General features: G+C 38.4%; 1 protein-coding gene across 2 annotated transcripts in view; it reads right to left on the bottom strand.

Annotated features, from left to right (window-relative positions):
- esamb (endothelial cell adhesion molecule b) overlaps positions 1–25,367 on the bottom strand; it is a 60,663-nt gene that overhangs the window by 13,932 nt on the left and 21,364 nt on the right. For both annotated transcript variants that reach the window (XM_086080163.1, XM_086080164.1), the window contains exon 2: positions 1,280–1,431. In XM_086080163.1, coding sequence (XP_085936289.1) covers positions 1,280–1,431 — 152 coding nt within the window. The remainder of the gene's footprint in view (positions 1–1,279; positions 1,432–25,367) is intronic.

Genomic DNA, 25,367 nt, shown 5'->3' with positions numbered 1-25,367 from the left:
CTGATTTTCTCTGCGAGATAAGCCTCCAGGCATCAGACACTGAAACTGTTTAGATTATATTAATCACACCAGGACGCACGCACGCACGCACACACACACGATGTATGTGCTAATATTTACAGGGCAGATGAAATATGTCATTAGGTTCACTTGCTCCCCGAATGAATTTGACGTGACACGTGTTGCAATGATCTTAATCTCAGCAGAGCATCTTTATGAAAGGAAACACCCTAAAATGGCCTTTAAGGACATGCCGTTTGAATCGTCCTCTCGTCCCGAGTCTTGAATCTAAATAAAACGGTTCTTGCCCATAGATTAAAAAAAAAAAAAAAAAAAAGTGAACCTAAAAACTCTATACAGCAGTGCTCTAATCATATTACAGTGAGGCGTGTCTTAACAGAATTCTCAAATCCTTTCTGGGGTCATCAGTATGGCACTAATATTAATTCTACGCAGAGGATAAAGAGTATATGACTGCGAGTTATTGCTACATTGTATGTCTACATCATGTTATTGCTGAATCATTTGTGTTCAAGCCGTTGCTTAAAGGGTTGTCGCGCTAGACTATAAATGCTAATTTGCATTAGCATTAAGATAGCGGAGCATAGCAGAATGTTTGGCTGTACTTCTATTTAACTCATTCGCTGCCATTGACGGCTATAGACGTCAAAAATTAAAATTAAAAACTATTTCTATTTAACGTTTTTTTCCATTTTTGTTAACAAGAGTATGAAAACCTGGGGAAAAAAATATTGTACATTTAGAACAGATGTAAAATTTGTGATTAACTAGTGAAGTCATGCAATTAATTACGATAACAAATTGTAATCGCCTGATGCCCCTAATTTACGAAAAAAAAGTAATCTTTCTTTTTTTTAAAGAAAATATTAGTTAAAAAATTTCATAAATCGTAATTAATCGCATGACTTCATTAGTTAACTCACGATTAATCCCAATTTTTATATCTGTTCTAATACAATAAAAAAAAAATCTAGGTTTTCAAACTCTTGTTAACAAAAGTGGGGAAAAAATGTTTTACTAATTAAAATAGTTCAAATGAATGTTTGACTTCTATAGCCGTCAATGGCAGTGAATGAGTTAAGTATAAAGTGCATCCCTATGCGATACATTTATTCCACAATGACTTCCATTCACCGTGTCTCCTTTAATCCCGCAAAAGATGATCACCATGTCAATTCCAGAGGAGGTCAGTACACGGTCAACTCCAGATGACAGATAATGTATTTATTTCTTTATCTATTTTTAGCTCGCCTCTCACCTGCTTGGACTCATTCCCGGTGAAGTGCCAAATGACGGTGTTTTTGGAAATGGTATGTGGAAAAGTGGGGCTGTACCAGGCTTGCAGCACCACCATCTGGCCCTTGACCACCTCCATCTCCTCCCGCGGGATTTCCACCTTTTGGCTGTCACCTGTGATCGTGACACAACGCATAGATTAACCAAGGTGTGAAAGACTTCTTTTTTTTCTCTGCGGAGAAGTTTTGTAAATCAATGACTTCGTTTTGAGGAGCGATTTAGTCATTTTTTGGAGCATTATTTGTTTTTGCAGGTTAATCATGCAATTGTCCTGTGTCGAGGGTTTTTATTAAGCTATAAGAAAATATGACAACAAATGAACAATTGCTTACTTTTTATTTTGTTAATTCACATTGCGTATAGCAGCAAATTGCATTTTCTCAACAAGAAGGCAAAGCTAAATTTTTTATATATTTTTTAAAGCTCTGCTGTAATGTCAATTAAATTTTCAATTAAATTTAATTCGAAAATCTATTTCATTCTTTAAAAGAAAAATAAATGAAAGGGGACAGAGAGAAGAAAAACTTAATCAACACACACACAAAAATAAACAAACAAATACCATTAGTTGGATGTTCTCCACTTTAACGCAGTTCTAGTCAGCCAGACATCTGCGGAAAGTTTCCTTCATCACCCAAGCCCTTAATTCTGGTGTTAAACTCAATTTGATGAGTCATGATTCCACTGAAATATGACCTAAAAACTTCATCATCATCATCATCATAAATATGTATTTAAAAAATGAAAATGGACTGGCCGCTTCATTAGGTATTAAGCAAAAAGAAAAAGAAAAAAAAAGAAGCAATTAGGGGCAATGCTTTATGCTTAACCGACCACATTAATAGGTACAACCATCTAATGAGTTCCTATACAAGGGCTATAATAAATGCTGACATTTTTAATTTGACATATTTTCTATGTACTGTTTTATTTGTAATTTTTTCATGATTACATAATGATGCATTTAATTTGGTTATTACTTATATATTTTACTTGTTATCGATGCGATTGAAGTTTGGATCATGTTTGAATTAAATGAACAGCATAGTTTCTAATATTTCAATTATTTTACTCTCCTCATGATGCTTTGCAACACAATTTTTATGATCACGATTAAAAAAAAATATTCCTCAATGGTTGTGTCAATCGAAAGTGAAAACATATTATCTTTGTAAAGGTGAATTTTTTTTAATATAGCTCTTGCAAAAGATAAGGCATGTGTGCCTAACGAGGTGACCAGTGAGCATTCATCCCGTTGGAAAAAATAATTAAAAAAAATATATTGATTTAATCGACCAATAATATAGCTTAAATCTTATGATTTTAGTACATTTTTTATTTTTATCATTTGTTTTGTACATCAAAACATTACAATATAATGAAGATAATGATATTCAATCCCCCCAAAAAGCAAAACAGTAAATGAATAAATGAATAAATAAATAATTAAAATGTGATAATTTTTGCAGATTTTTCTGTGTTGTAAAGTTAAATAAATACTAAAGGACAAAGTATTGTAAAACATTCAAATATTGAGCCTATTGTTAAAAAAAATTTTAAAGCATTTTATTCATTATATTTATTTTAATTAATTAGCCGATTAATTGTTTATCAGAATTTTTGTTTTTGTGCCAACTATCGTAATCGGCATTAAAAAATAAATTCCATATCTGTTGGTCTCTACAAAATACATGTACAAAGTAATAAATAAAAAAAGATATTGAGCAGGTTAACAGACAACAACTGAACCTCTACTGCATCTTCACAGACAGACAAACAGCAACTCACAGGGCGCCCAGTCACCAGAACCAGACAGCTGGAGCTGGATCAGCTGATCCCAGCAATCGGAGTCGGAGTGCGTCTCCAGTTTGAAATGTTGCGGGGGGGAGAAGCAACCCAGAGAGGGATCAAAAATGAAATCAAGTCCTCTGGAACGCTTTGACGAGGTTAGCGCTCAAGAGAAAATGGTCAATCAAGAGCGGGAACGGGAGCTGGTCCTGATCCACAGACGGACAGCTGGAAGGTCCACATCTGTTCAGCCGGGAACGTCTTTCCCGTTCTGGCGCTCCCATGCATGTGCAGGGCAGAGGAATTATGAGATTGGAGCTGGCTGGGCTGGGCTGAGTGAGGATGCGCACATTTGGACAAGTTGTTTTTTTGACCTGGAAAAGTTTACTTGCAATGACTCCGGGTTTTTTTGTGTTTTTTTTCCCTCCGTGCTGCTCCTGAGGGCAAAGTGACCTCTGCCTCAACGGCGCTCCTCTTCCTTAATTTCTCAATCTGACAAATCCTGTTGACTAATCCCCGAACAATCCCGGGCTCAATCCTCTCACCTCACGTGAGGCAAAACAGCTCAGCTGGACATGGATACGATGTAACGCACACACACGCGCCTGCACGCGCACATATTCATTCGATTCAGCAAAAATTAACATGAGCTAATCACTTTGCTTGACATGAAAGCATAAAATATCATGCTAGGCTAGCCCACACTGACCTGGTTGGAAGGGGCCCTCCATACTGTTTGGTCGTCATGACAACACAGGTTGTTAGGGGAGGTGGGGGGGTTAAAGCTACTTACAAGCCATCACACACAAAAAAATCATAGAAAGAAATCATCTTGAAAAATAAAAAGGAATACAATTAATTTATTTGGAGAAAGAGCAACTTTGTCATAATAATAATAATAATAATAATAATAATCATAAAAATATGAATACATGATATTAAGAAATTAATTAGGAAAGAACATTTAATTTTATTTATTTTTTCAATTACAGCACTAACTGGATACTTTATTTGGTAGTTATTGAGATATTCATAGTAAAACATTGTAAAAATTATATATATATATATATATATATATATATATATATATATATATAACTTGGCAAATTTTAATACATAATATGTACATTTTTAAAGTCATACACAATTTATAAATTAACATGAATACATTGATTATGATAAAAAAAATGGGTTGGGTTATTTTGTATCAAAAGTCAAAACAGCCCATTTTTTTATTTTATTATTATTATTATTATTTTACACATAAAAAGCCAGAAAGTTGGGTCAAATTGACCCAAGTTGCAGGTCGGCCCAATTTTGGACCAAAATTAGATTATTTTTTGAGTCCGTTTTACAAAGTATACCCACGGAGTGGGTTAGGAATAAAAAAAATTGTTTAAGTTTTTATTTTGGGGGGGTGTGTGAAAGCAATATTTTTTTTTTAGGATTAATGTAATGTAATTATTATTTTTGCAGCTGTTTCCCCAAACCTCAAGACAATATATTATCGCTGTAGGCTGAATTACTGATACAGCTTTCGGAGTACCCAAAGAATTAAAGAAAGAAAAATCTTTGATGTGGAAGGTGAGGTGTTAGAATTACAAATCTACATTTCTTCACATCTTGCCTTTGCTGAGGTCACCCTCAAGCATCTATTACATGCCTGAGATTTCCATCTTTCACCGCCATCATCCCTCCAGGCCATTTTTATTCTCAATATGGCGCAAGCTTCGGTGTTCAGAGGAATTGTCATTTTTTTACCCTCTGTACACTTATTTTATTTTTTTTACTGCGCCCCTCCCCTTCCACAAATCCTGTTAGCGCTCCAATTTCATCTCCAGCACCAGCTAGCGCTAACCAATAAACCGCCTTAGATCTGCTGTAACATTACATAACAACAACAACATTGAAGAAGAAGTGGGGGGGGGGGGGTGGGAGGTCTCCAAACGGTTTTTGGAAACGAGAGCGTCTGGAATTTGCGGCCTGGTGAAAATTTCATCTTGATTAATCGACATTGTGCAGCCGGGATGATCAGGTGGGCTGATGGTGAGATGATGATGATGATGATGATGATGATGATAAAGGGGGGTAGGGGAGGTTAATACTCTGTTGTCTGCTTCATTGAGCAGGTTTAGTGTGTCATTCACTTGTTTATGAAAAGGAGGAAAATCTTCACTTAATCCACAGCCGTCTCCATCTGGGACGAGAGCAGACAGAGTCGCTCCGAGATGAATTCCAGCTCAAAACCAATCTGCCAATAAACGCCACTCGCATATGATTCCATGAAGTCTCCATAAATCATTGTCCTAATTTCCACTTTGCCCAAAGGGTGCAAGTTATGCTTAATGTCTGCTAATTGGATTCTTCTCTTTAAAGTCAACAATCGTTTAAGGCCGAGTGTTCCCAAACTTAAGAGCTGAGAAGTTTTCGCCGAAAGACAGAAGGAAGCTGCGCACAGCTAACGGCTAATTGTATCACATAACAAGTGTCAAAATCAACATTATTGTTTGTGGCCCACTGAAGCAAATAAGAGTTTGTTTACTTTATCTTTATTGCTAAATAGATTTTTATTTCCCTTTATGGAGAGAAAAACTATACCAAAATTGTCCATTTTCTTCCCTTTCAACAGATAGAAGCAACATGCTAGCATGCTAGCTAATATTAGGCCACGCTAAAGTGGTTTGTTTGTGTTAGTAATTTGCTACCATCTTGTGGCACTCAGAGCGAATGACAAATCTCGTTAAAAGGGTGTCATTTGCAGATTTTCGCTATTTGTGGTAAGGTTCGGCCCTTATCAGCAATACATGTTTTCACAGTTGTAACAGCCGTTTGAGGGAAATGTCTTTGACACCCTTGCTTTATATCCCTGCTTTTAATAGAGGACAACTTGTGTTTTTCTCATTTAAAAAAAAATTGTTTCAGCCACAGTGGCACTCAAACGTACATAACCCTGTGTTAACCTAATTAACATCAAAGTACTCCCCCTCACCCGCAATTAGCATAGCAGCTATCAGAACTAGCATCCTGACATTTGCCACGTTGGCTAAAGCTAAATTAGCATTCAAATGAAAAGTAACAATTTCATTGTGAAGAATGATTCAGCAAATATTTTTTTCAGGTTACTACGGAGACTCTTTAACAGGGCTATGACAATCAAATCAAATAGCTCATAAAAAGTGAACCATTTTGAGCTTTGCGAATCAAAAATACGTGCTAGTTATTAGGCTATCCATCTTTCTTGAAAACACAAAATATTATAAATGGTCTGTTTAAAAAAATAAAATAAAAAATATGGTAAGTTAGCATTAGCAATATGTATCTTTTTATGGTGGGTCCAAACTGCCCTGAGCTCTGGTGTAATACCAATATTTACCCAAAGGGGGCAGCACATTCCTACTATACCATAGGAGGGTTAATAAGGAGATAAGATCCCATCATTATTAAAACAGCATGATAGCAGCAGATAAGGTTGAATAAATGGCTCTAAAGTGAAACAACAAGAGAGTGCGGGTCTTAATAGTGCCCAAAATAAAAAAGGTATGTCATTGTGTCATTGTGTCTCTCTCTTTCTCTCTCGCAGTGTGTGCGTGTGTGTGTGTGTATGAGATCAAGCGGGAGGATAAAAAGTGCGTGGCTCAGTCAAAAGCCCTGAGGGAGCCATGTAAAGTCCTGTGTGAAGATAAAGTGATCCTCTTTAAGCGGCCCTGCTCTATCTCATGCAGTAATCTCTGCTGCTTCCAAGCCTCCTCTTCCTCTTCCTCCGATCATGTCAGTCCCTCTCCACAGTGCCAAAGCCCCAGCTGAGCAAGTCTCTCCATGCATCCATCCAATTCAATCCATTTTCTACACAGACGTTCTCAATGGGGTCAAGGTCTGGGTACACCGTGGACTGGTTGCGGGAAGATTGCAGAATAACGTGACAATACTATTACAACCAAACGGGCTGTACAATCAATGGAAATGTTATTGTGATTTTGGTTTTGGCTTCTCACGATCATAAAGACATTAACTCATTCACTGCCATTGACGGCTATAGACGTCAAAAGTTCATTTTAACTATTTCTATTAGTTTGACATTTTTTCCAACTTTTGTTAGCAAAAGTATGCAAACCTAGATATTTTTTTTGTATTAGAACAGAAATAAAATTTGTGATTAATCGTGAGTTAACTAGTGAAGTCCTGCGATTAATCACGTTTAAGAATTGTAATCGCCCGACGCGCCTAATTTTAAAGATTTTTTTCTTTAAAAAAAAACATTATTAAAAATTAACAGATTTTTTTTAAAGAAAAGATGATTAAAAATTAGGCGATTAAAATTTGTCATCGTAATTAATCGCATTAGATCACTAGTTACCTCACGATTAATCACAAATTTTATATCTTCTAAATGTACCCAAAAAATCGAGGTTTTCATACTCTTGTTAACAAAAATGGAAAGAAAAATGCTTAACTAATAAAAATTGTTCAAATGAATTTTTGACATCTATAGCTGTCCATGGCAGTGAATGAGTTAAAATCAAGGGAAAACAATTCATGTGTAGTGTATTTGTGAAAGCACCCTGAATGCACCGTCTTGCTTGCGCAGTAGATACGTCACACGGCATATTTATTTTTAGAAACATCGTCAGTGCTAGCAGTCAATGAGAAATCCCATGGACAGGCTAATAGAAAATTAGCATTGAGTTCTGGCAGTGATATTCCTTCAATTAACGAATATTTAAAAACAAACACCGTATAAAAACACATAAACAGGTGTTTACGACAACACTTCCAGGCACGTATTCTTCCTCATCTGTGAAAAATTAGTTATATTATATAAAGTTCACAAATTTATTCTACTCTTTTCATCTTCGTGTGTATTACCATGCATGCACAGCACCACACTGCCCCTAAGAGGCCAAGGCGAGCACAGCAGGAACAGACATTATTTATTGTTTTTTCTTGCTATCATTTTAATACAGTTTTGAATAAATACTAGGTTCCTCCTTCTCCTTCCAATCACACGTTTCGCTACAAGAATTGATGACTTTTAATATTTTAGTATTAGCGGAGCTCGAATGTGATGTGAAGGTCTAACACGTCTTTTAACAGAATCGGAGTTTCGTCAGCTTTTGCTATGAAAGTTTGTCACAAAAGTTCCAGCTAAATCTTGGGATGACCCCGTAAGGGCTACGTCACGCAGAAACAAACAACGGGATAATACATTATTCAGGCATCCCATTCCTTCCCCCTTGTTATAATCTTTCACCAGAGCGGCACAGAAATCGGGGTGACCTTAAAATCTCACTTTTACCGAACAGAAAACTCGTTCCAGATTTGCAGAGGAGAACAAACAAAGTCGCCGACGGAGCGAATCGGTTATTCTGGAAGATTTTGACAGACAGGAAGGATGGAGGGAGGAATGTAGGACAACAAAATAGCCCGTTCGGTGTCAAACGGCATGTTCGACTGACCCTACAGGCTTCAAAACAGATGGCGCCTCAATAATAAATATTTGGGGAAGGCGCCTTTAAATTGGATTACATTAGTATAATCTCTGCAGCTATTTTCAACTATCTCGGGCACACTGGCTTTAATCCCTCTTAACTTTTGATTGTGTTTTAAATTGATTCTCCTCGTGCATCCACACGTGCACACACAAAGACACACACACACAATACTTGCAGCATGCTCACACGTGCTCCGGTATATAAACAAACACACTCAACATCATGAATAGTATTATCTTCACTGTAACAGCTTGGGGTCGGAGCAGATACTCCATAAATAGAAAAAAAACCCGATTTTAATCAATAAATATATATTAGTGAGATAATTTTAGTCAACTTCCATCCATGCATGCACTAAAAAAAAAATTAACCTATGGTAAATAAATGTTTGAAAGCAAACAATGTTAAATACAACTCAAAGTACTTCAAAAATATACTCTTCATTTTTTTTAAAGATACAATAACATTATGTAGAGTTTGAATACTTCATTTATTTTCACGTCTTTGTTGCACACCCTGACAATGAGAGCACCACTGCCACCTACTGTAGTGGAAGTGCAATGACACGTTATACTAGTACAGAAAATAGCTGCACAGTCCATTTGAAATAATATTATTTTTCTCAATAAAGGGATGGAAATAGAAACGTTTTCTTTCATCCGATTCATTGATTAATCGGCAAAAATAACTGACAGACTAATCGATTATTAACTCATTCGCTGCCTATAACGGCGATAGACGTCAAAAATTCATTTGATTTATTTCTATTAGTTTAACATTTTTTCCCCACTTTTGTTAACAAGAGTAAGAAAACCTAGATTTTCTTTTGTACATCTAGAACAGATATAAAATTTGTGATTAATTGTGAGTTAACTAGTGAAGTCGTGCGATTAATTATGATTTTTTTTTTTTAATTGAGAAAAAAAGAAAATATTATTAAAAATGTTTAAAAAAATAATTAAAATTACTTATTTTTTTTAAACGAAGAAAAGATTATAAAAAATTAGGGGCGTCAGGCGATTATTTTTTTTCGTAATTAATCGCATGACTTCACTAGTTAACTCACGATTAATCACAAATTTTATATCTGTTCTAAATGTACAATATTTTTTTCCTAGGTTTTCATACTCTGGTTAACAAAAATGGAAACAATTTTAAACTAATAGAAACAGTTCAAATTAATTTTTGACGTCTATAGCCGTCAATGGCCGTGAATGAGTTAAAAAAAATCATTAGTTGCAGCCCTACACTCTATATTAGAAAAACACGAGAATGTAAATAAAATATAGTACATGGTTATATTAGTGTATAAAGTGTCATGAAACTGCAACTAATTTACACACATTGTAGAATTAGTGTGTTGATGTGTGCTTTTGGGGGTGCGGCCTAGCGAGCGACATCAAACACTGGAGTTAGTCGTGTTTATTTCAGCGTGAGCGTCTGCTCGCTGCGGGTTTTCTCTTTTTGCATTTGTTTGTCCTGTTTAATAAACTTCTAAAAAGTGCATTGACAACCAAGCTCTCCTTGCCCACATGCGAGGGCATCCCTCAAGCTGCAGGGTAACAAAAATGTGCTCATAATGATTAAATTTTGGCTCACAAAAAAAAAAAAAAGATTTAACGACAGCTCCTACGCGGAAAAACAGCACTGCGATGCTTTTAATATGTTCAACATGTTGCTGCTGTTTTGGTTAGCAATTGATTTCAAATGGGCCTAGCGGTTTACTATTCCATGTCCATGTGTTTATTTGTCTTTAAGTTCACGAATCATCTGCCGCATAATTAGGGCAGAGCACCTGTCACGGGAAATACGGTAGCTTTCTCGTCATAAAGCATTAATTCTGTATAACGCAAGTGCAACTATTTACACCCACTATTTATAGCGCAGCAACATGAAGTCATTTGAGACATTATTGCCTCCATCTTCATCAACAGCGTCTCGTTATAATCACATTATGTACTCCACCATTGAGTGCGCAGGCTTGTCCTTCACCTTTTGTGCAATCTTTATTTACGAGCGTGATGATGCAGAAGCGGCAGTGGCGGCATGTAACGCACGTGTGTGTGTGTGTGTGTGTGTGTGTGTGTGTGTGTGTGTGTGTGTGTGTGTGTGTGTGTGTGTGTGTGTGTGTGTGTGTGTGTGTGTGTGTGTGTGTGTGTGTGTGTGTGTGTGTGTGTGTGTGTGTGTGTGTGTGTGTGTGTGTGTGATGTCGGATGCCTGGCGTGTCTCTTAGCGCCTTTTGACAAGCAAACACATTTAACACAATGCCCGCAGAGCTGATGCAAACATGAAACACAAGACAGACAAATGGGGAATGGGGGTTGGGGGGCTGGGAGGGAGGGAGATTTCTTCTGGGGGAGGGCGGGTAGCATCCAGCGTGTTGGGTTTGAGGAAGAGCATGGGGAAAGTGGGCTGATGCTTTGATCACATGCAAATAAGCACACACTGGGGATGTAGGTGTTTATGTGGGGAAAACAAAGACTGCTATTGTAGCTCAACTTTGCTGGCGTGCGCAACTTTGGGAATCTCATGCGTGCTCGTCAGTGGTGGGCAATCTACTTTTAAATGTCATCTATTATGTACGACTGTCATTTGACAGCTATTAGTCATGACAATATGACTGATCAAACTTTTGCACGTCTGAATTGTTTTACTTCACAAAGTGTCTCAAACAACATTTTACATCCTTAGGTGTGAATGTGAATGGTTGTTTGTCTATTTGTACTCTGCGAGTCCTACCGTCTCTTGCCCAAAGTCACCTGGGTTCCAACTCACTCACGGTGACTCAACTCACGATACAAAACGTCAGTATAATCTTCAAAAACGAGACTTCGAGCTGTAAAATATACACTCCCAGATGAAGTTTACCGTCAAAGTAAATCTAAAACAAAGAGAAATACACTTTGCGTATTTAGTAGAATCACATAGTTTGGCCTTTCAGCCTGCTAGCTTAATGCTAACGTTAAGTAGCATCTATGTTGTTGTGCTACAACAAAAACAGACTGAACACAAACTGTGCTGTAAATGTTTTTTGGTTTTTTTTACAAACCCAAAAAGATTCATCGGAAATCGTTGATAAACATTTGATACAGGGTTTTCACACACACACAAAAAAAACAGTAAATGTGGGGGGAGGAATCAAGAAGAAAAAAAACTGAAAAAAATGTTTTAAAAAAAGAGAGACAGAAAAAAAAGAAATAAGAAAATATACGAATTTACGGGCATCAAACTGCGACTATTACTTTTAAGTTGGAATATCACCATTGGCCACTAGATGGCAGACATGACTTAGTCGCACTTATGTCTTATACTGACATATAAACTACAACATGAGTTGGCCTAATAATTGAATGATATGCATGACAAAAATAGTACCTCAATAATATAACAATTTTGAGTGAGTTGATTTTTGTAAAAAAAATAATAATAATTGCACAAAATCATTTCTTGCACTTGCTGTTCAACAGTTTTGTGCGGTCCTTGAATGATAATTTTTATGCAAGCGAGCACCGGTAGATAAAGATAAATATATTTTCTATCATCTGTGAAGCGCTTTCCCACCATACAAGGCCCTCAAAGCGCTTTACATTCGACTACTCATTCACTTACTGATGACGCAGCATCAGGAGCAACTGGAGGTTCAGTATCTTGCTCAAGGATACTTCCATGTGGTCACAATGGCATGGGATCGAACCCACATCCCTCTGATACCGTCCCGCGGTGGCCAAAGCGGGCACACCAGAAAAAGTAGCACAACTGTAGACATTACTGTGATATAGGGCAATTATAAACTTTTTGAGGGTGGGGTCAATTATTGGGCTGTGTTCCCTATCCCGCACCAATAGGGGGTTACTGTACTTCCAACACTGGTGCTCATAAATTTGGACGTAGAGATGGTCAACCGGCAGCTGCCAGCGGCCTCTTTATCCCAGCTGTCCGTCATTCCCACATTGACCTCCCTCGCCAACTTTCGGGCAGGCAATGAAAGACGACTTGAATACAACAGAGCTCACAACCAGCCGCCGAGAGTCTTTGAAGGCGATATTTATAAAGCATTAGCGCGCCGTTTGGCTGCCTTAACTCATTCACTGCCATTGACGGTTATAGAAGTCAAAAAATCTTTTTAACTATTTCTATTAGTAAAAAAAACAAAAAATCGACTTTTGTTAACAAGAGTATGAAAACGTAGATTTTTTTTATTGTACATTTAGAACAGATATAAAATTTGTGATTAATCGTGAGTTAACTAGTGAAGTCATGCGATTAATTAGGAGTAAAAATAGTAATCGCCTGACGCACCTAATTTTTAAAATAATCATCTGATCAGGCAATTAAAAATTCTAATTGTAATTAATGATTTCACTAGTTAATTCACAATTAATCACAAATTTTACATCTGTTCTAAATGTACATTTTCATACTCTTGTTAACAGAAGTGGAAAAAAACCTAATAGAAATAGTTCAAATGAATTTTTGACGTTTATAGCCGTCAATGGCAGCGAATGAGTCCATGACGACGCCACACCCGGTGAACCGGCCACATCGCCTTTGCTGCAGGAGGACGCCATGGCTTTATTGCGCTGCCACTGGTAATTAACAAGTGCAATGATCTGATTTCACATTTCCACCGGGACTTCATCAGAGAGAACTCACAGGATGATCTTTATAATCTGCCCATGCTGCACCAAATCATCCGACGCCTCCAAAGTTGATTGTGGTTGTGTGTGGGCGAAAATCAGAGGAATAGCACACACGTGTATATGTATTGCCATGTATTGTATATAATATTGAGAAGACTCGCAATACAGATGATTACTTTTGTTTTAATACATTTAGATCTTTTTTTTCTCGCGTTACTCCACTCTATTATTTTAACAAAAACGCCAGAAATTATTTATGGAAAAGTTACTTTTTTTTTTTTTTCCTACCAGGTTAGTTAAGCAAGGTGCAGGACTCTGGACCTCGAGGACCGGAATTGGTGAACCCTGCTATATACTGTACTTTGAATCCAATGAAAACTGGCACCAAAAAAAGAGGCTACCACACCTTGTTAATTCTTAACTCATTCACTGCCATTGACGGCTACAGGCGTCAAAAATTCATTTGAACTATTATTTAAAAAAATATATTGTACAATTAGAACAGATATTATATTTGGGATTAATCGTGAGTTAACTATTGAAGTCATGCGATTAATTACAATAAAAAAATAATAATCGCTTGACGCAATTTTTTAAATAAAAGAAAAGATTGTTAAAAATTAGGGGCGTCAGGCGATTACAATTTTTAATCGTAATCAATCGTGTGACTTCACTAGTTAACTCACGATTAATCACACATTTTATATCTGTTCTAAATGTACAATATTTTTTTTTCTAGGTTTTCATACTCTTGTTAACAAAAGTGGGAACAATTTTAAACTAATAGAAATAGTTCAAATTAATTTTTGACGTCTATAGCCGTCAATGGCAGTGAATGAGTTAATATCTTAAGATCCATTAGTGGCAATGACCTCTAATAATGGCACAAAATAAATAAAATATTGTATTTGGAGAGAAAAAAAACTGATTGATAGCATGTGGATAAAAAAAATGGGTTAAATCCCTCTTATGCTTTAATTTGTCAGTTTTTCCATATATCGAATAAGCACGCAGAACTAATTTGTTCATCTTTTCTTTCCAATATAACCTACCCGATATTCTTTGCATTTCCACTCGCGGCAGACACTGCTCATGTATGAATTACGGGTCGCTACAGACCACATGACGCGTCTCAGCCTCTGTCTTTACCTTACGCGCTGAAATTAAGTGATGCATAATTAACAAGTGCCATTACATAGACCAAATCAATATTTTAAATAAATATCTAATAATAGCATGTCATTTTAACATGTATTTAGGACATGACGGCTGGAATTCTCGGTACATAATAAGCCAGGAGGGCGAGCAAGAGAGAGAGAGAGAGAAAGCACATGCAAAAGTGGGTTAAAGAAGTTGCTGATATAAAAAGAGGCGTCTTTAGATATACCACTTAAAACGACACACCTGGAAATGTGGTTATAAAATAAAAATTGAAATTGAAATCTTCAAAGTGACTCAAGCAAAGCAGTGATGAGCCTAATCTGCACTGCACGTATGAAGTGACCCCCCCCCCCCTTGCTCCATCCACGAGGAAGGAAATAGTTCCCAGGTGTCTTAATAACACTGTGGCATAGAGTTTCAGACAGTGTAGCCACCTTGAAAGTGGCTTTGGATCTTCACCAAGCCTAGCCGACTATGTCATGGGTGGAGAAACTCGCTCTTGGGTGGTTATTATGTAGATCAGCCCCACCGTCACGTTAACAGTGATGCTATTATTATTATTATTTTTTTAGACAACTTAAGACTTATTTTCTTGTTTGATTTCAGACTGACCGTTTTGTATACAAGCCATTGACAAAAAAACATTTTTTTCATGACAGCAAAAAAGTGTCCGGCCTCTTTAAGTGCAAGGACACATTAAGAGAGCCAGTTCACACACAAGACATATATGCCTCCACTTAACCTTAACGATATCTTGATCGCTTTTCTTAATTGCATTTCCTGCTTGGAGCAGCGTTGGCCCACACACGCTATCCTTCTCTCCAGTGACCTCACGTTTCCCTTTTTAAAAAGAAACAGATTCAAACACTGTATGAAGAGAGCTATGCAAAATGCAGTGACCTAATCTGGATGTTTTTTTTGTTTTTTTTCCCCCATAGTCACTGCGCTGGCCAATCACGCACACCATGGGGGGTAACTTGAGTGCTTTTAAAGATAAAAACGCCAGCAAAACCGTTACGGTGATAGGAGTAAGATCCATCTAACCATTTTCTATAGCGAAGATTATTCCAGATGAAATTGACAACGAAGGGCGCATATACTGTAGACAAGCAGCCATTCAAAGCTAGAGACAATATAGAGTCTTCAATGAGCCCAACATGCATGTTTTTAGAATACAACTCATTTTTCCAATTAATTTTTGGGTGCAATGCCACTGTCAACCACTAGATGGTGGCTCACTATTGTGTTTAACACTAAATTTGAAAGGAGTGAAACAGGAAGTAGGACTATTTTTAACTCATTCACTCCCAAGCGTTTTCACTGAAGCAACCCCTTTCGCTCCCGGCTGTTTTATTAGACTTTGACTGATTTTGCAAGTCCCACAGAATATAAAAGTGTAAGTGTCTATTGCTATAAAAACATGGAACCTACCAAAAAGAGATTACAGTCTCTTCTTTCATCAGGAAAAAAAGTATATTTGTATTGGGTTCCGTTTTGCAGCAATTAGCATTAGAATATAGCTAAGTTTCATCATTATTCACAAACCGGTTAAAAGCACTGGGGAAAAGAGCTTGTTGCAACATTGCTGATTTATTATACTCTGCTGACACCTGCTGGCCGTTTTAATTGAATTAACTACCATTGCTTTAAGCCACCTCTTCATGTCAGAAGCTGCATCAAAGCCCTTCTGTATTACAAAAAAAAAACAAATACTTTTGGGGGATTGAAGGACAAAGTATTAAACAACAAATGTACACGTTTTTGGGTTTGAATGAGTTAAGCGCAGCCTAATTTTTGCCGAAGAGAAAGTGATTATTGACTGTCTTAATCCTCTCCCATCCTGCTTTTTATGCCCACAGAAAGAAACGCCGCCGCATCCTTTTTCATCTCATCACAAATCTAATGGTGGTTGTGTTCGTGAATGACGTGTCCACGGATGTTGTCTATAAGACACCCAATCAAAGATGCCAGATGCAACCGCGTTTCATTAATTCATGTCAAAGTGGGTCCCTTGTCAATATGTTGAATTTTTACCAATAAAGTAAATACGCTAAACAGTCAGAATGGCTTTTTGACTTATTCATTCCTGTTCTTGCTCTCTCTTAATATATTCAAATGTTTTTCAAAGTGTTTGTGTTGGCTTCAAGTATGTGTAAAAATGCCACAATTGCCATTTAAAAAAAAAACCTACCTCTCTATCTGACTGGCAGAATCTATACGACTCACAATCTACAGTAGCACAAGCATTCATAATGTGCTTTGCAGCCATGCAGGTACTTGTCAGTATAGACTGCTGGACTGAAAATCTAATTTCCCGAGATGGTTTTGTTTCACCGAGCAGGACATTATTTGCCACAAAAGCAAAGGCGTCAAAGCTTTGTGAATTTTCCCATGTAACCTTAAATGCCATTTGAATAAAATCAAGTGGTTATTAGTCCACCAGCTCCGTGCGCCTCTGCAGCAGTTCCCCGCTGCCGCCGCACGCAGCCCGTGTGACATTTAGCGCCGAGCTGGAGCCGCACTCATGTGTTAGGCACGCTCACAAATCACGGGGCATGATTAATACGGAGCAGCTATTTGCGCAGGTAATGCCGCTCTCGCTTTGCTTCCCTGTTGTACATTAGCCGGCTAATGTGAGGATTTATTGATCCCTGTAGGGAAAATGTTCTTTTGGCAGCGAGGTCTCGGCGCAGGGTCAGGAAGGAGCGAGTGCGGCCCTGCCTGCAACGGGCTGCTTGAGCGTTGGGAAGCGGGGATTGAAGGATGCTCGGGAGCCGCCGTCTGTGCTTGAAGGGCGCTTGGTGATATCATATTGACCGCTGCTACAGTCGCTATAATCCAAGAGCAGCATATTTCCACTCGTAGCAGTAACATTATGGCTTTTGGGCCGTGTTCAAAAAAATTAATAAATCCATACGTCAACAGGGAAAAGTGCTAAATTCGAATTCTGTCGCAGTCCAATGTTAACTTTTAATAAAGTCTCTCAGATAAAGAATTCATCGATACATGTCTCGACGCGTGGGTTGTGATACGACAGGCGCAACATGGCTCATATGGAGGATCAAAACTGCCAAAATTCTAAATAAATAACTGATCAAATAAATAAAGGACTAGAAGTGAAAATAAAAACGTATATATATAAAAAAAAAAATAAAAAAAATTAAATCCCCAAAAAATAATATAAATGGAAATAAATACAACAACAAAAATATATACATTTGTACTTAATTTTTGAATTTTTTTTTTCATTTTTTTTTTCACTTATAGTCATTTATTTATTTAGTCATTTATTTATTTTTAATTTGGCCCAGTTTTGGTCCATACTGCCAGGACGAAATGTTATTCAAATGAGGGGGCGGACCTAAGTGTGTCTTGGGTTGGACTCCGTCGTTGCAAACTGCTTTTCAATGATGGAGTGAGCGGGTCGGCGAACAAGGAAGTCTCACCCACTTGCATGGAGAACTCCAGCAATGGACGATTATCTGGGCCACTGTCACCTCGACTTGCACAAGTACAAGTTGTTTTTGTTGTCTTTTGATGTAATTATAATATTTTGCCTGTAAGAGAGCTCTTTTAATGCTCCTAAAAAAAAAAATCATAGCATGATATTATACACAGTAAATTCTGTAGTGTACATTTGACTTTTACAGTAGGACCAAATTGATTCCGTTTTAGAATAATAAATACACTTGGGAAGAGAGTAAAATAAAGAATTGGGAAACAATAAAAGTCACTCAAGGGTTGAGGAACGAACTCAAGACCTTCAGCTTGGGAGTATACAGTCATCAAACAGTGATAATACAAAATGTTTTAATTCACTCGTTATTGTCAGTAAGTTATGAGGTACAAAGTACCAGGAAAATGGACACTGTAAATTTGAAGCTAATAAAACACAAATCATAACTTTTTTTAATATATATATATATATATATATATATATATATAAAGTCACCGTTGGCACCCCTGAACAAAATGGAACTATAGCAAACAACATGCCCAAATTGCTGAGTTTGGCAGGTTTACACAAAACTCCAAACTTGGATCGTTAGATCTCTGCAGAGGTCTGCGGTCCATAAAAAAGTACATTTCCAGTATTTTAATGAAATCTGTCCACAGGGTGTTGCTTTGAATGACTACAAGAGTTTCATGAGAGTAGCATAGGGCAAGCACGTAACAGCAGTACACTTACACCTACATGGATGAAATTACAAGTGCCAAACCTTATCTGCCTGTTCTGCTGTTGAAAAGTGGTTGCTTCTATAAATAAAGGGACAAAAAACACAAACCATTCAACTTGCGTCAAATCTCACTGCACTGTTTACCTCAAAATTGGCAGCCTTGACAAAAGAATTTCTCATCTTATTTACAGGCAGACTGCTTTGCTTTGTTAACACTGCAAGAAGAAAAAAAAGACCAAAAAGAACCATCTACAACAGGGGTGGGCACACTCTGTCCTCAAGGGCCGGAGTCCTACAGGTTTTAGATGTTTCCTTTCTCCAACACAGCTGATATATGATCAGCTCATCAGCAAGCTCTGCATAACCCTGATAACGAACCTGTCGATTGGAATCAGCTTGTATTGGAAAAGGGAAACATCCAAAACATGCAGGACTCCGGCCCTCGAGGACCGAGGGTGCCCACCACTGATCTACAGGAAACCATCAAATCTCAGCCAGGGGAGGCCCAAAAGACAAGATCGCAGTCATATTCACCCTTTTGATCCTGCTTTCGCCTTCATTCTAGAGTGCAAGAGGTCAATCTGGAAGGTGCCGGAAAGATCCGCCACCGTTAAGCGCTTTTACTCCCATGAAACCGAAGCCTATTATACCCGAGTCAAGTGAGGTGTCTGCTTCCCAAACCAATTGCTCTGGAGCTTGTGCTAAGTACGTTGGACTTAGAGACTCAAAAAAAAAAAACAAAGTTGGGTATACCAGTTCGGCTCGCACACACTGCTAGACCTCAATTTTCTTCCCCCTTAGCTCTTTTCGCCTCATGCCACGTCTTGTGGTAACAGCTCTCACTCAACGTGAACACGCAGCCAGAGACAGAGGAGACGTCTCGCCTGCTTCAAATTGGGTCATTGGTTAAAAAAAAAAAAAAAAAGGGGGGGGGGGAAAAAGACTGCCCTAAAGACACTGTTATCCAGCAAGATGGCAGCTCACCTGATCAAGGAAATTGGGTCGCTCGCACTCGGGAGGTGGGCATTGTGAGTGACAGTCAAGAGACCTTCGACTGCAAGTCAAGACATGCAATCCGCGAGGAGTTCAATATTTACTTCTCTTGCTTTAATCTAGGGCTAGGCAATAAATCAAATTATTTTAATTAATCATCATTTTAAAAAATGATTGTTGGAATTTTGATAAATTGTGAAATTGAGTTTTGTCTTGTTTATTAAAAGCTGAAACAAGACAAATGACTTAATTGTAGCCTCTAACTCATTTGCACGCAAAAAACGTATAAATCGTTCTATTTTAAATGTTCTGTGTCCCAAAGACGTATTTATACGTTTGTTTTTTTTGTTTGTTTTTATGTTTGAGCACTAAAGATGATGTCACTTCATTGCCGCGTGTAACAAATGATCCGCAAACATCCACTTTATACTGCATTTTTCAATTAGCATCAGTTACAGAATCCGACTACGAGTCCCAACTGGCATTGTGCTTTCTGACTGATGGAATTCAAGTGCTAGCCAAAACTCCTATCAAATAGAAGACCAGGGGAAATAAATGCTTCTATACTGAGTTTACAGTATATGAACAGAAAAGACGGAGGAGTCTAATGTTTAATAAAAGAAATAAGGCCTCACCTGTATGTACTACCTTCAAATTAGACTGAGAATTTTAAAGGCTAGAATCCGGTGGGTTTCAGGTGGCACAGAAAAAGAATTCACCACAAATCAAAGGTGACAACATCAAACAATTCTCTTAAATAAAGCCAAGGATGGGAAATATCTTGCTCCTCCGAATCTGTTGCATCACCGTCATTAATGCTCCAACGTTCACATTCCTCCATAGAGCTGTCACCCGTTTTTTTCCCCACCTTTCAAGTCCCCAAGATCTCAATAAATCAATCAAGATTTCAACCGCGGTTGACTTTACCTCTCTCTTAAGTCTTTTTTTTCACCATGCCATTCTCCTTGGAGGATGAAATAAGCAACAAGCAGAATTTGACAGAGTATAAATGACAAATGTATGTATTCAACTGTAAGGATTAAGAGTAAAAAGTTATTCAATTATAGCTGAAAATATACTCAATTACTGTACTGTAACAAAGTATCTGCGCCTCTTTACTGCCCACCACTGCTTTCTACAAACAATTTGAGCTTCAGTCACCAAACTCCAATCTCCATCAGAAAGCGGCCATTTTGCCTCTTGTCGAGTGAAAATGACATAACAGCTCAGCTTAAAAAAAAACCAGGTGAGCTGTGATTGGTCGGTGCCTGCGCCCCGAGCAACTGTGACGTCGTCTTCAGTCCACAGCAAGTAGCAAAATGGCCGCCCCCTGAGATGGATAAAGCGGCTGGATTTTGCTTCATAAATCCTATTCCACATATGTAATATTAATCAGAATGTCATGTTTAGACTTGAGAGGTCACATATAACATATTATTGCCAAGAAATGATTATCTTCCCCTTTAAATACCAAAAGGGAATTTGTAATAGACACACAAAAGGTAGCAAACCAGAATCCCAGTTACGCGCCAGTTTTCAAAACAATATCAAATAAAAAACAAAAAGGTAAAACCGTGCGAGTGGAAGATCCCAAACAATTCGAAGTGACCGTGGGCTGGCATTTATTTGTGTGATACACGCGACACTCTCCCATCCCGGGGTACTCCAGTCAAAGCTCCATTCCCTGATGGAGGGTGACACAAGAAGTTGATCTGAAAAAGATGACGCTCGGGGCGCGCTTGTGTGCCATCAGGATGGTTGTCTAAGGATAGCTGAGCCAGGACTGCTGATCCGGAACGTGCAACCTGATTTGAGCCAACATTTCCATGATGACTATATCTCAATTGCAGTGAGTCAGCAGACCACAGTCTGCTAATGGTTCCTGTCGTCGGATGCTCCGACAATCAAGTCAGTCGAGGGGGGGGGATCGTGTACATGGTTCGAAGCCAGAATTAATTGGAGGCGCAGTGACAGCAAGATAGTAGGCAGATCAAGTTCTTCTTAAGAACATGCGGGTGTGTGGGTGACGTGGGTCTAGTGTTAATAAATGAAAGAATTTTGTCAACACACATTGTTCACTGGACTAAGACTAGACTAGACTAGACTAAAACCCTCATTAAAAAACAATAACTGGGACAAAATCAGTATGCATTTTCGAGTAAAATCTATTATGAACAAAAAACGAGATGAAAATTATTTGGCTTTGTAAAATCTTGTCTCTGCTAATCTGTCACGTGACACGCCCCCTTCCAAATCTGCAGCTAGCGAGTGCAACATCAACAAACACATGGGACAGATAGGAGGCGAATTAACGGTGAACGGTAAAAAAAAGAAAAAGTAAATTATAGTTATAATGTAACATTAATCCAACGGCTATAATGTTAATCCGACCGCTAACTAACGCTGGCTAATTTACTAGCTCGTAGCTCGTAGCCATAGCGGCCACTGTAATTGTGTGTGAAATTATTTTTCATCAAAAAAAGATGAGAGATAACATTATGTGAATTAGTTTTAGATCCGAAATGTTCAACATAATGTGACAAAAAAAATCCTGACTAAAAGGTTGACAGTTTTTGTTGGCTAAAACTAGACGAATACAATTATGTTATCTTGGACTAAAATGCTAGATTTATAGTCGACTAAAAACGGACTAAATAAAAACGAACAAGCGGGATTGAAACGGACTAAAACTGAGACTACATTTAAAAATGGCGGATACAATTTAATACAACGAGGGTCTATAATGGGTTTCCTCTCAACGTGGAGGAGCAGTGGCTCTACTCCGAGTCCCTCCCGGATGACCGAGCTTCTCACCCAGCGCTGGTCATTAAACTGTTTGTCCGGAGGACATGCTTGGGACTTTTTGCCATATGATGAAACGTCACAACTAAAAAACAAAAGTGGGGGAGTAGGAACCAAATCACGACAGAAATCTGACATTTTTCTCCTATTGCTTTTTCTTCTTCTTCCACAATTGCTACTGGGGAATGGAAGTGAATCTGGCACACTGACATTTCTTCTCAAGACTAAAAGATCTCCTGTTTGAATGTTCAAATAAGTCAGTTGTTTTTTTTTTTTTCTGTGGGAAAGTGGGTTGAGCGTAGACTCGAGGATTGCAGGCTACCATCTTGACAGAACGACGCATGAGAAGCTGTCTCGTCTGCTAACGTCATCCACTCGCTCGCCGCGGGCTCGAGTTCTCACCCTTCTCTTATATGTTTCGTGCTGAAAATGACTGTCACAGCCATCGTGCCAACAGACGCACTGAGAAGTCAAATGATGATGATGTTGGTCCCGGGCCAGTTTTTAATTAGTGGCTTTCTTGGTGTGAAAATGCAGTTTTGCAAATTAGTGTAGCGCATTTGAAACTCCCAAATGTGTGAAATGACGCGTGGGACAACAGCAGAGATGGTGAATGCATGCGATGCTATTCACAAAAACACCTGGAAAAAGACTACAAGGAATAGGGGGGGGAACGTATAAAAAGTTATATTTTAAATATTGCCATGGTCCCAAAAACGTATGTATATTTATTTATGTATTTTTTTTATATTTTTTATGCTAGAGCATACAGAAGGCTATGGTGCAGCTTCTGACCTGAAGAGGTCGCTTAAAGCATTGGTAGTTATTACAAAAAACGGTCAGCAGGTAGCAGCAGAGTATAAGAGATCAACCAGGGCCAGGTTGCAAATAAGCTCGTTTCCGTTCTTTTCCCTGGCCAAATCAACAGATTTGTGAATCATGATGAACCTTCTATATTCGTATCTTATTCTTATATTCCTATACTATATGCTAATTGCTGCAAAACGGAAACGCATACAAATATACTTTTTTTTCCCGATGAAAGAAGATACTCTCATCTTTCTTTTGGTAGGTTCCATGTTTTTATAGCAATGGAAAAAAAGATCATGTGGGCCTTGCAAAAATCAGTCAAAATCCAGTAAAACAGCCGGGAGCGAAGAGGGTTGCTTTAGTGAAAATGGCTGGGAGTGAACGAATGAGTGAAAGAAGAAAGTCCTCAAATAGCGCATTTCTATTATCAACTGTTCTCATGGCGGTACATCAGAACCACACAATTAGTCCAACATGGAAGACCCCAATTCTTCAAGTGTTGCGTTCATGAAACCTTTGGTGAATGGAGACATCTGGCAAAAGCTCGTCAAAAGCGACTGCTAGGAACATTTTTGACTGACAATTGCCTCTTTCTGCAAATTTGAATGAAGAGACGGATACTTACATGGTTTGACGTGTCTAAACTCGTAGAGAACCCAACAAAGCGGAGGTTATAACTTGAACTCTGGCTCTTTCCAATGTGAGGTTACAACCAGTTGCTTCGCAAGGTTATTTGCTCCCCTGCTGCTCTTAAGCATTTGATCAGCCATTCCACAGCTGCCACAAGTCTAAGGACCGAAACAACGGTTAGCTTTCGCTAACTCAAAAAGACTGCAATCAGAACAGCAAGCACGCCGTAGTTCAATTGTGTTGTTGTACAATGGACGATGCAACTCAACTTAAGAACGCAACATCCTTCCTGGAAAGACAAACGGCACATCATAAAGCTAATCAGATCATTTCAAGGCTTCTCAGAACAAGGCCGCCCGCGTGGCCCGCTTGCCATCCAATTACAGAGCCCCGTCAACCGTCAGAGAGGTGCGAGGAGTACAATCAACATGGATTATTTCAAAAGTGAAAGGATTCGATGGCACCGACACGCCTGACATGATAGATGGGCTGGCAGAAAGCTCTCAAGGCCTCTCAAGGGTCCGCTTTGCCAATGCGTTCAAACACACGCCTCGCCTTCAGCGCCGGGATTAAGACGCCGACTCCCTCGAGGCCCGAACAAGTGGCGTCTCTGCGTAATGATCGAAGACACATGAAAGAGGTTTTATTCTGGTTTTTGTGTAATCCTCTTGAGCTACTTTGCGCGTTTCTCTGCCCCAATAAGTTGATAAAAAATCTGGCACCTTAATGGCAACAGATTTGGCATTTAATCTGTTGAATGTAGAAATTCAGCCAACGCTTCAATCTGGTTAGTGGCCATGTAGGTTAAGTCTGATTTGTTGTGATTGTAAAAACACTTATCGCCGGGTGGGCTTGTTACTCAGCCTCAAAACATTTCATTACATTATTATCCATGACTTACCATGTAGTTTTATCCGAACCAATGACACTTGTAGAGGCAGAGGATTGTAACCAATAGGGGAACAACCATAACGCGAATATTGACCTATTTCTACTCAAGGATTTTGGTGTTGCTTACATACACTTCCATTCATAATCTCATTTACATATTTTAGAGCATAGTATTAGCAGGAGGTCACAGCCCACATTTCATTCCTACATCAGTAACTGCCAAACTGTCTTGGACTCATGTTAGAACTTCACCCGTTTACCATCATAAAATGTGGAAAACAAACATGGCGGATTGCCCAAAAGCAGTTAGTTGCACAACGGTGCCAAAATACGGATTAAGTAAACATTTTTGAATGGCGAGTACATTCGAGCGTACTTGCAAATACTTGCAAACGCACTCATGGGTACGTTCGAACCACTGACCTGAATATATGACTGGATAGCCGATAGCCCGTGCAAGCCGATGAAGCGACAGGGCGGCCATCTTGCTCCTCCCATTTCGCGAGCAGACTACTGTACAAACTATACGGTATACGTACAGATTAGACATATACAGTTCGTAGGCAGTTAGTATAGAGGCGGGGCGGGGGTGGGTTTTTTTTGTGGCGGGGTGGTCACGTAAATAAAAAAAGTTGAGTAAAAAAATAAAGTAAATAACAAGTGGACGG

The sequence above is a fragment of the Leptonotus elevatus genome, chromosome 7 (genome assembly GCF_054856555.1).
Source record: "Leptonotus elevatus isolate MCC_2025b chromosome 7, RoL_Lele_1.0, whole genome shotgun sequence".
In the NCBI taxonomy this organism is placed as follows: domain Eukaryota; kingdom Metazoa; phylum Chordata; class Actinopteri; order Syngnathiformes; family Syngnathidae; genus Leptonotus; species Leptonotus elevatus.
This window is presented reverse-complemented; position numbering and strand designations above follow the sequence as displayed.